This window comes from Lycium ferocissimum, chromosome 10 (assembly GCF_029784015.1).
Source record: "Lycium ferocissimum isolate CSIRO_LF1 chromosome 10, AGI_CSIRO_Lferr_CH_V1, whole genome shotgun sequence".
NCBI classification, from domain to species: Eukaryota; Viridiplantae; Streptophyta; class Magnoliopsida; order Solanales; family Solanaceae; genus Lycium; species Lycium ferocissimum.
In genome coordinates this window covers 54,678,447-54,690,630 of record NC_081351.1, presented here as the reverse complement: position 1 = coordinate 54,690,630, position 12,184 = coordinate 54,678,447, and the positions used below count along the sequence as shown (strand labels likewise).

Here is a 12,184-nt window from a genome sequence, read left to right as displayed (position 1 = left end):
TAAACAAAAGTCTATTTTTGTGAACAAATAATCAATCATCACTTCACTGGACGTGATATTTTAAGTAACTTCTGGTAATCATTATACTATATTATAAAGATTAATTAATGTGCAACAAAAAACTCTAGATAGTTTATTTAGAATCTGCCAAGCTGATCCACAAATTATTTTATTTTATCACTTTTATTTTATCTTAAACATTAATATAAATTAAAAAGAAAAACATGGCTCCCGCAAGAAGAAACTAACCTGCGTCCTACGAAAGGCACAGAAGGAGAAACAAGCTGAAAAGGAGAGAAAAAGAAGTAACTTCATAGTTGGAAAATAGGCCTTCCATTTCATCTATGTAGTAATATTAACTAAATATGAAATAAAAGAAAGAAAGCTTTCGCACATATATTAATGATGTATAACATATCAAAATATCCATAAAATCTTATATTTTAATTTAGGGGTGTACAAAGGAAACCGACAAACCGCACCAAACCGATAATCTGAATCAAATTGAGAAAAAAAAAAAAACAGACTAGTAGGTTGGTTTTAAAAAGAAAAACCCGACCACTATTGGTTTGGTTTGATTTTAACTAATTTTTTTTTTTGGTGCGGATTGCCCTTCAGAGGCACTGGTCTTTAATTTTTGTCCCTCAAATTGCTGGTCTTTAATTTTTGCCCTTTGCCTAATATCATGAGGTTTGGGGTGAAACGCTCCTACTGAAGGAAAAACGCTCTCTAGACTCTTAACCTAGCCACCAATATATTACCTAATAACGCTAGCGTCACCGGCCACCATGGCCAATCCGGCTGGTGGACAACCTCCTACTGAGGTTGTTCCACCTACAAATCCAAAACTCCTAACTTCTAATCCAACCGAGCTTACCATTACTAATGCGCGGTCCACATTATCAAACCCTACTACATCTAACCCTACCGCTTTGCCTACTTGCTCTAATTTTGCCAATCTTTTTAAGCCTGCTGTGCCTACAATAAAGAAACAGTTCCACCAAAACCAGTTGTTTACATAAATGGAGAACCACATGTTGCTTGGAAATCATCAGAATAATACAGGAAGAATTACAATATGCAGTTTTGGGTAAGTTTTCATATGACATCATTGATATTAAGTAATTAAGGACAGTAATACCGAAACAATGCTCAATCAAAGGAACTTGTAAAATAGGTCTAATAGAGGCTAGACATATTTTAATAAGATTGTCCTTATTTGAAGATTATGTCAAAATTATGTCTACTCCTGCATACTACATAAAAGTCCATTCGAGGTACTGCCAAATGAGGCTCTTGATATGGAACCCTTGGTTCAAGGCTGATGAGGAGACTACTATAGCTATTGCTTGGATCAGTTTTCTTGAATTGCCACCAAATTTCTTTGCTAAGGAGGCAGTGTTCTCACTGGCATCAACAGTTGGCAAACCATTGACAGTTGATCTTGCCACAATAAATAAAACAAGACCTAGTTGTGCCAAAGTTAAAGTGGAGTTAGATTTGTTAGCTAAACTTCCAAAGAGGATACATATTTCTGAGGAAGATGATGACAAAGGGAAAGTAAATTCAAAAATGGATCACAATACAGTATGACTACCTTCCAAAATATTGCAAACATTGCAAGTTGCAGGGTCATGATGAAGCTAAATGTTGAGCATTGCATCCAGAGTTGGAGAAACAATATAGAGAGGATCTCAGGAGAGATAATAAGGAGGAGAAAAAAGCTCATCAAACTAGTACTGCTGCACAACAAAGGAGAACATTAAGTAGTGGAAGGGTAGTAGGGAATATGCAGGCTAGACAAGAATGTACGCAAAGAAGAAAAAAAATAGATTAAAGACATAAGTGGAGTGATATTGGGTGAAGTACAGGAGAATAATCAAGAGGTTAATGTTGTGGATACTGTTCTTGGTGATGGAGATAATGTTGAAGCCGAGGAGACAGCCAAATCTGCAGAAGAAGAGGAAACTAAGTGTGAGGAGTTTCAGAAATCAACAAACAGTATCAAAAGTAAATCTCCATAGAAGTCTACACATACTAAACAAGGTGAAGAACAGGAAATGTCAAACAAGAGAAAAAAGAGCAGCCCAGTCAAATATAATGTCCTCAAAATAATTAGTCCATTGTCACAAAAGAGCTGTTCAAACAAGGTCACAAATCAAACAATGATAGAAGAGGCACAAAGCAGTAATAATGATACAGGCAGTTCCAAACTAATTGAGGATAGTTTAATACAAAGGCAAAAGGAAGAGCAACACAACCAAGATGAAAACCATGATGGTGATAAGCAAAATATATCATGCAATAACATGAGGGATCAGTCTTTGTATAAAGAGGACAACACAGAGCAGAAGGAAGAGGAAAAAGGATAATTCCTGGAAGAAGAGGAACAACAAGAACAACTAATGTAGAAGATAGATGAACAACCTTCAGAAAAAAAGATCTAGTGTCAAAAAACATGAGTATCAAAAATCTGATACAGGGGAGCATAAAAAATCTGATACAGGGGAGCATCAACAAGATGATACTGGGACAGTAGTGGTTATTGCAGAACAGTCACTTAACAAGCTTCAAATTAAATCAGGAGGACAAGATCTTGAAGCATACAATGGAACAGAATTTGAAAGAAGTGGCCAGAGGAGGGGATTTATCTCCAAAGATTTTGGAAAAAAGGGTGTAAAGGCAAAGAAGAAAGTTGCAAAGGATCTTAGTGCATCACCAGGAGGTGGTGTTCATACTAGAAGATACCATAATAAATCTAATAAACCATGATCAATGCAATAATATGGACTATTATGTCTGTTAACACAACGGAAGCTTTTACAAGGTTGATGAAAATGCAGCAAAAGTATCATTTTGGTTTCATGGGTCTCATGGAACCATTCCAAACTGCTGACAAGTTAGAAGATTACAGAAGAAGGATTGGTTTTCAATATGCTGGGTAAATATCTGGTAAAATATGGGCCTTTGTAGAAGATATCTTTGATTGTCACATTTTAGTTGATCATCCACAACATTTAGCTCTTAAACTTACTTTAAGAGGGAATCAGGATGAGATGGTAGTCTCATTGGTTTATGCAAAATGCAGTCAAGAGGAGAGAATGGAGCTGTGGCCTTCTTTGGAGGATATTGCTACAACAATGGTGGTACCATGGCTAATAAGTGGTGATTTCAATGTGATAACCTCAGATGAGGAGAAGTATGGAGGCTTACCTGTCACAATTAATGAAGTACAAGATTTTAGAGATTGCGTACAAAGTTGTGGTGTGGCTGATTTGGGTTTCAAGGGTAGTAAATTCACATGCTGGAATGGTCAAAGTGGAGATGATTATATTTTTAAGAGGTTGGATATATGCTTGGGTAATCATGCTCTGCAAATGAAATTCACTGCCATAGAGATTTCACATTTTATCAGAACTGGGTCTGATCATGTCCCTTTACTGATATCTTACTTTGGAGAGTCTGTGTCAGTTAAAAAACCCTTTAAATTTTTAAATTTTTGGGCTAAACACGATAGTTTCTTGGATATAGTCAGAGGTTAGTGGTGAGCAGATTTGATGGCCAATCCTTTCTCTCTTTTTCATCATAAACTGAAAAAGGTGAAGGCAGCCTTGGTACAATGGAGCAAGCAGACATTTGGTAATATTTTTCAGGAAATTGAAACTTTGGAAGAGGTGATAAAGGTGCATGAGATACAATTTGAAATTTTGCCTTCTCCAGCAAATAGGGAAAGACTTCATAGAGCGTAGGCAAATTTAAACAAATATTTGCATTTGGAGGAGGAGTTCTGGAAACAAAAAGCTGGAATGCAGTGGTTTCAAGATGGGGATAGGAATACAAGGTTCTTTCATGCTTATGTGCAAGGGAGAAGGAGAAGATTACAGTTGAAAAGAATTCATGATGCAGATGGAAATTGGATAGAGGATGCTGATGCTATCACTGTGGAAGCTATTGGATTCTACCAGAAGCAATTTACAAAGGAAGAAGACCCCACCTATTTTGACATGTTAGATCAGGTTCCAAGACTGGTGTCTGAGGAGCAGAATTGGGGAATTGAACACATGCCTACAAAGGAGGAAGTAAGAAATGTGGTTTTTCAATTAAATGGAGAAAGTGCTGCAGGGCCAGATGGTTTACAGGGCTGTTTTTTCAGTCTGTTGGGATATTATTGGAGATGATGTGACAGATATGGTAAAGGCTTTCTTTTGGGGTGATGAGCTTCCTAAATTTATTACTCATACTAATTTAGTCTTGTTACCAAAAAAGGATGTTGTAAATACATTTTATGATGTGAGACCTATTAGTTTGAGTAACTTTGCCAATAAGATCTTTTCAAGATTGATCCATGAAAGTCTGGTGGAAGATTAACAGATACAGTCAGACCTCTCTATAACGGCATCCGCGTATAGCAGCATCTCTCTATAACAGCTAAGATTTTTCGAAATCGATTTTTTATGTTATATTTTACTTCTCTATAACAACATTTTACCTATAACAGCAACAACCAACTTTATAACAGTACACTCTTTGTAAAATCACCCCCATATAACAGCTATCTGCTTTTTTTGGTAATATAATTATTAACAATCTTTATAAAAATAGAATATCTATGATTACCAATAATAAGTAGTATAGATTTTGACCAAATATTTAATTTGATACCTTAATATACTATATTTATGACAGAATATTATATATAATATGTGGATTTTGATGCAACACTTCTGATCATTGAAGCTTTCACTGATGAAGAGATTATTGCCCATGTCATTAGAGTGGGAGAACAAGCTCAAGAATATGGAAGCCGAAGTCGACAATGAAAGTGCTGATAAAAAACCTCAACCTATTATTACTTGAATGGATTAGAAGATTCAACGGTTCAACTCTTAGATTCCCTTCGAGGGAAATCAATTAAATACCCGTTTGCTAAAAATTTAGACGCAAATCTTCGTAAATTCAAGAATTTTATCGCCACTAGAGATTGGATTCTACGTAACAAGCTACAATAAAATTTCTCCCATCAATCTTGAAAGAATTTAATTTTCAAGTATTGTAGATTTAAAATGTGTGCTTTGGAGCTTAAAACTATATACATTCAGTTATGAATTTATTGAAATTGTATTAACTTTCTATAATGTTTAGTTAGTGAAGATTTTATGCATATTTTTTGCCTATAACAATCAACTATTATTTAAATGGCAAATGCTGTTATAGGTGTATAACAACAGTTCTCTATAACAGCTAAAAAATTTCGGACCCAACGATGTTGTTTTAGCGAGGTTTGACTGTAAAATTTCTTTGAACCATGCTGATTTTGTTAAACATAGGAGCATAGTTGAAAATGTGCTCCTAACTCAAGAAATCATATATGATATCAGGCTGAGAACTAGGAATGCTAAAGTAGTTATGAAATTGGATATGGCAAAGGCATATGACAGAGTATCTTGGTTGTTTTTAACTAAGGTATTGAGGAAACGTGGATTTTCTGAAAGATTGATTGATATGGTATAAATGATTGTAAGCAACAATTGGTACTCTGTTTTGGTAAATGGTCAACAACAAGGATTTTTTTCAATCTTCCAGAGGTGTGAAACAGGGGGATCCTTTATCACCTACTTTATTCATATTGTCTGCAGAGGTATTGAGTAAGAATCTCAATAATTTACATCATGTACCACAATTCAAGGGATTTGGAATGCATAAATGGAGTCCCATGGTGAATCATCTAGCTTCTGCTGATGATATGATCATTTTCTCTTCAGCAAATATGATGTCCTTACAGCTTATAATGGAAATTTTGAGGAAGCATGAGAAAACATCTGGCCAGAAGATCAATAAGGAAAAAAGTTCAGTGTATATGCATAAGAATGTGGCAGGAGATGTCAGCATTACAGTGGAGATTGCTACTGGTATAACTAGGAAGGATTTCCCATTTATCTATCTGGGTTGTCCTATTTATCATAGTAGAAGGAAGAAAGAGTTTTTTAATGCCATTCTACTCAAGATCATGAACAGACTTTAGAGCTAGAAAGGAAAAATGCTATCTTTTGGAGGAAGGGAAATTTTGATTAAGCATGTTTTGCAGAGTATGCCAATTCAAATGCTATCTACAGTTAATCCACCAGAAAGGGTTATTAAGCAAATGCATAAAATGTTTGCTCAATTTTTTTCGATTAACACTATTGGGGGCAAGAGGAGATACTGGGTTGCTTGGCATAAGTTGTGTATTCCAACAGTTGAGGGTGGTCTGGGATTCAGATCTTTGCATGACGTATCTTTGGCTTTGTATTGTAAATTATGGTGGAATTTTATAATAAAGCCATCACTACGTAGTGATTTCTTAAGTAATAAATATTGCAAGAAAGAAAATTCTATTATTGTATCCAGGAAATATAGGTCACAAACTTGGAAAAAGATGCTCCAGGCAGTGGATTTGATAGAGCATCAGATCTGGTGGCAACTAAAATGGGGAATTCTCAATTTTGGTTTGGCAATTGGACTGGTATGGGGCCTTGTATTATACTTGTCAAGGGGAAGAATGGGATGCTAATATACAAAATGTTCATGAACGGATAGTGAATGGAAGATAGGACAGGGACAGGTTGAATGAGTTACTACCCCAAGAGATTGGATAGAGGTTCTTTTCAATGTCATGATTTCCAAGATTTGGAAATTGACTCGAGAAGGATTCTAAACAGTGACAAAAGTCAAATACCATATCTTAGAATTAGAGTTCAATAGTAATACATAAGATGAGGGTTGTTATTTTACTTTTAGGATTAACAACATACATGACACACATGAATTGGTATATAGAAGCAAAATTCAGAGCAACAAGGGTTTTTAATCATAAATCTTGCACAATTGGCTATCGAAGCAAAAATTTCACAAGTCCTAAAATAGTTATCACAGACTGGAAAGAAATAGAGAGGATTTACCTTGCATTTAAGGGTTCCACCTTATTCAAGGAAGGAAGTAGTACATCTAATCGAAGAAGTTGGAGTCTTCAACATCAGGTCAGGATGAATGCAACACATCAGCAAAAATGGAGGTTGCAGCTCATACATGTCAAAAAAATCATCATTTGTTAGCAGTTGTTGCAAGAAAGTGACTACAAGCAGGAAGAATGACAATACCTAGTGGTCTTCGAAAAATCTCAGCAACCTTTGGAAGATAGCTTGTTCAAGAGGTGTAGATCAGAGCCAATGTCATCATTTCAGTATAGATTGGGCGTCACTTCTACATTGGAGCAGCTGAGGCATGATTTCCTTCTTCAGATTAGCTTAATACTCATCATTAGAGGGAGAAGAGACTCATCTCAACTGAACCGATGAGGAATATAACAATATCAACATCACCGAAGCAGCATGCATAATGGCGGAGTAGAAGATTCTAGAGAGAAACAAAGATAGGAGGAGAGAGAGTCAGCCTTGAATCTAGGGCAAGAAAATTTATTTGGAAAAAGATTATATTTGTTGTCTTTTTCATTTTCTTTTATTTCGATTTTGTGTTTTTCTTTTATGGACCCGGTTTTTGGGCTAGATTGATTATTAATAAAAAAGGCCTAACCGGCTACCAAAATTTTATTGAAAAAAAAAGAGATTTGGGGTTCGAACCCTACACCAAAAATAAAATAAAATCGCAAGGTAGAGTTTCGTAGCAAAATTAGGCCTATTCGGGCAAAAGTTAGGCCTTAAGGCAAAGTTATGCAAAATTTCATTTAAAAAAAATAAAAATTGCCCTAATGCAAAACTCTGCCTTAAGGTAGAGTTTGCCTTATGCCTGAAGGCAAAACTCGGACTTAAGTAGAGTTTGCAGTCAACCTCTACCTGATCAGGCAGAGTTTGACTCAAACTCTGCCAGATCAGGTAGAGTTTGGCTGCAAACTCTACTTAAGGAACTCTGCCTTGCGAATCCAAATTCTATCTTGTGATTTTTTGTTTAATTTTTGACTGGGCGGGAGTTCGAACCCGGAACAAAGGGGTTTTTAGCGAAGGGCAAACCTCGAATAAGGACAATCGTGCAAATTGCCCTTAAAAAAATGTCAAACCAAACCAACCCGGCATTACATGTAAGAAAATTCAAAAATATTTTAAAAATATTTTATACGTAAAAATATTTATTCATAATGTATTTTATAAATATTTCTTAATTTGTTTTCATAGTTTTTATCTTTTAACACTATTTCAAGCTTAGATTTAGAATTTTGAACGGTCTAATAAGTTTTATAGCTCATAGATGTTAGTAACTCAAATAAAACACAATAAAAATCAAATCAACAGTGATGCTAACGAAAGAAATCAATTTTAACACTAGGAATGATAATAATGTTGGATGTCTATCTTTTAATTTTATATTGCTTTAGACAGTGAAAATATATAACTTAATTCTATCATTTTCTTTAATCATGAAATTAATACTTATTAGCTGTACTTATTATTATGGTTCGCTTTTACGCGGGTAAGGTAAGTTACTACGAGATTGTTGGTGCTCTAATTGGATTTTATTATTTTTAGAGTCGCCACCTAATTTTTTAAAGGAAAATTAGGAAAACCGGGTAAAAGATTTTTCAAGCAAGAAAGCAATCTTTTGGTACCAAAGTTCGAGGTAAGGGTTCTGGTGAACGCACCCCAGTATTAAAGATCCATAGAATACGGTTGACCCACGAGCTTCAATGTGTGATTAATGTACTTATTTGTTCAAAAATGTTTAGTTTTCCGCAAAAATGTCATTCATATTCATATCATCATTTTAAGGAAAAAATTCGGCAAAAATTCCCCTTATAAAAAGGATTTTTTGGGTTTGAAAATTCACGTAAGTGTTCAACTCACTTTGTTGCCGGACTAGGACACACTCGGGATTTCTCCCGAGTAGAGTTACTACTATTATAGTCCTAACAAAATGGGTTTAGTACATACGAGTATTATTATATATATATAAAATATAGTATTCTCCTATATATATATATATATATATATATATATATATATATATATATATATATATATATATATATACAAAAGGAAAATTTTATTAAATCCAAATTTTTTTTTTTTTGAAGCCCATAAGTCAAACCATATTCCAAGCCTAAAGTCCATCATACCTGAATCTTGGTCCAAGTATATTTTCCTTTATTTTCAGTCCATTTGGTTTTGGGATTCCAGGCCCAAATCAGTCACCATTTCATCAGATTTGCTAAGTTCAGAACCCATTTCCAACTTTGAAAAAAAATATGCAAATCTCTTATCTTTCAGCAAAATCGAATCCAAGTTAAAAACGGCTCTTTGAGTTTTGCAAAAAAAAAGATTTATTACAGCCCAATTTCAATCTCAAGAGAATATCATAGTTTGCCCTTTTAAATTACGGAAGGTAGCCCAAAATTTCATTACTTAGCCATTTTTTGAAGAACCATTAGACGTTGCTCCCCCCCCCCCCCCCCCCCCCCCCTTTTTTTTTTTTTTTACTCAACCAAAATCCCATTTTTCCACTTTTTACCACTTCACACATTAAACCAATTTGAAATTTTTTAGAATCAAGCTAAGTTTTGACTTGTCATGCAAAAACTTATCATTATCCCAGTTTTGAAAAAGGTTTAGCGACTTCCTAAAATACTAAATGTTGATTTCCTAAGTTCTACACATGCATAGGGGTTTCATTATTTACATGTTTGATACATATACAACATATATACATGTCAAGTAAAAATAGAGAGAAGAAGGAAAGTAAATTTTCAAACTGATTGGCCTACCCAAGCCCATCAGTGCCATTTTCACCCTTTGGCTAGGCTTTCTAACACGAATATTTGCTTATCTTTCCATTCCTTAGTGGATTCGATCAAAGAGAGGGAGGCTGGCCTTAGACCCAACAAGTCTTGATGCAAGAGATGGCCAGAATGGCCCAGAATTGGTTCCCATGAAGCATATAAGAAGACTAGGATTAGTATTTGTCTAAGTAGGGATACTAAGTCATAAATAATTTTCATTCAAGCCAAACAAATGCATAAGCTAAAAGAATATATCTTTAAGTGATAACATAGTTTTTCAGAAGAAACAACGTAAGGCCCAAAATGATAAAGAAAAATCCCAAAGCCCACATGGGATACTTAACCAGATTCAGAAAGAAAGAAAAAAGACATTTAGCCCAAGTACAAAGTTTTGTTTAAAATGCTAGACGAGGCCCAAACATTAAATAAGCAGTCAGCCCAAGAGACTAAATTTACACAATGTGGTCTCATGTTCATAAATGATAGGAATGATATACCTTTGGTATACTAAATATATCCACTCCTATACACTTGTGAGGGTATAGAGGTGAATATGCTCTGTATACCTTGGTATATCACCTGGTATATAGGGAAGAAAACTAATGCATTGAGAGGAGCTAAAGAAAAATATACTATTAAAGGTTCTTTTTTAACTTATATAACCCAACAGTTACAGATTCAGAGCCCAAAACTAAAGGATAGTAAAACAACACATAAGGTTACTTCCTTAAGCAAAAATGAACAGTGCTAATCAAATAAACATTCACCACCGCCTGCCAACACACCATGGATTTGCACACCCATAAAGAGACTAGAACAGCCTAAAAAGGAAAGCTTTCACCCTCTTGTTCCTGATGCCACACAAGATCCAAGGGGTTTCCAGGAACCCCAGGCATGGTAGACACCAGGGAAGGTTTAAGCTTCATCCCTAAGTGCTATTTTGCCTCTCCACTTATGTGTTAGGCTCATAGTATTATGGGAGATGAAGTGTATATATAATGGTGACAACAAACAGCCCCCTAATCAAGATATCTAGGTGTATATTTAACAGATTTTGCTATCTGATGATGGACATCAATATCCTATTAAATTCAAACATGACTAATGAAATGCTTAAGTAATTTTATTATACAGTCAAGACAAAGCAAGGGATAAGCCATAGTTACACGAATATAGAATCAACATCTAGTCCAAACATAACATCCACACTTAATCAATTCAGGAAGGCATTCTCCAAAGCAAGTAACACAAGACATATAAATGAATTTAAGTAATTAGTGACTAGACTCCAAAGAGAAACAGCTAATAGCCATTAGGTGTCACACACCAATTATCAAATAAGCAGTAGTTTCCAGAATTAGCTTATCTCCTAAAGAAGCCAAATTTTCAACCAACTTACACTTGACAACATGAGAAAGTAATAAGACCGCTACATTCACTTAACAAACCTTAATGTACTCAGATGAACTGCCCAGATATCTACTTTTAGTTATCTTTGTGGAGAATTAGTAAAGCATAGTTTAAAACCAATATTTCATGAAGGATAAGTGCTTATTTTAACCTTAATGAATAGATGAATCCATTTAAGACAAACAAAGTGATTAAGTAAGACACCTAACAAGTTATCATTCACTAGATTAGACTAACTTATATATCAACACAGCAAACAAGCCATACCAAAGAAGGTTTGACAATTTTTTAAATAACTCAAAATGTTCTAGTTTAAAATCCAATAGGACCAACTATAAAAACACCTTGCCAAGCAGATACTCCCAACAAAGAGGAGCAATTAGGAATCTAAAAGCAAATTCAAAATCCAAACAGATCACCATTCAACCAAGATGTGTTTAACTTTTTTTTAACAAGAAAAATGCAAACCAGGCACAAAATCCAAACAAAAGAACTGACCAAGTAAGTTAAGCCTGAGCGCTTCATTTCTTAGATAGTGTCTTACATAAAAAGAAAGAGTAAACTGGACTTGGTTTTAAGCCTAGCTCTTTATTAGTCTTTAAGAACCCTTTAAAAGCAGAACTTAACCAGAAAGCAGGAAGTATTGCATATTCATTAACCTTCAAATTGTTGGTCTAGAATAGGGCTATCACATTATAGTAAATCTTGCTAGAGTAGTGGAGCTCATCTTGCAGATTAGGGCATTCCAACAAAAGCAAGGACCAAGACTCAACAACTCACAGGGGTTTAAAAGAGATACAGACAAACTAAACAGATGTGCATACACTAAACTCCTTAATAACAATCTTGACATGTATCATGGAAAAGGGCAAAACAAACAACTATGAATGCATACCAACACAAGTTCATAAGTGGACCATGCAAAGCATAAAGCTAGACTCAAACAAGGAAGATAGTGACTATACATGGTTTAAGCTTAATCAAACATCAAAACAGACTGGTTTTTAATAT

The 12,184-nt window shown here is 34.8% G+C and overlaps 1 protein-coding gene across 1 annotated transcript; it reads left to right on the top strand.

Annotated features, from left to right (window-relative positions):
- Positions 1-2,418: 2,418 nt before the first annotated feature.
- Positions 2,419-6,022, top strand: LOC132035027 (uncharacterized). Its single transcript, XM_059425350.1, has 6 exons — positions 2,419-2,725; positions 2,974-3,537; positions 3,610-3,683; positions 3,783-4,156; positions 5,328-5,505; positions 5,597-6,022. The coding sequence occupies exons 1-6, from the start codon at positions 2,419-2,421 to the stop codon at positions 6,020-6,022; spliced, it is 1,923 nt and encodes a 640-aa protein (XP_059281333.1).
- Positions 6,023-12,184: the final 6,162 nt, after the last annotated feature.

Excerpts from the sequence above, each read along its gene's own strand:
- LOC132035027 (XM_059425350.1), top strand. The coding sequence starts at position 2,419 with ATGAACAACCTTCAGAAAAAAAGATCTAGTGTCAAAAAACATGAGTAT. Across the intron at positions 3,538-3,609 it reads TTTCTTGGATATAGTCAGAG|CCTTGGTACAATGGAGCAAG; the intron begins GTTAGTGGTGAG and ends AGGTGAAGGCAG. Across the intron at positions 3,684-3,782 it reads CTTTGGAAGAGGTGATAAAG|GAGTTCTGGAAACAAAAAGC; the intron begins GTGCATGAGATA and ends CATTTGGAGGAG.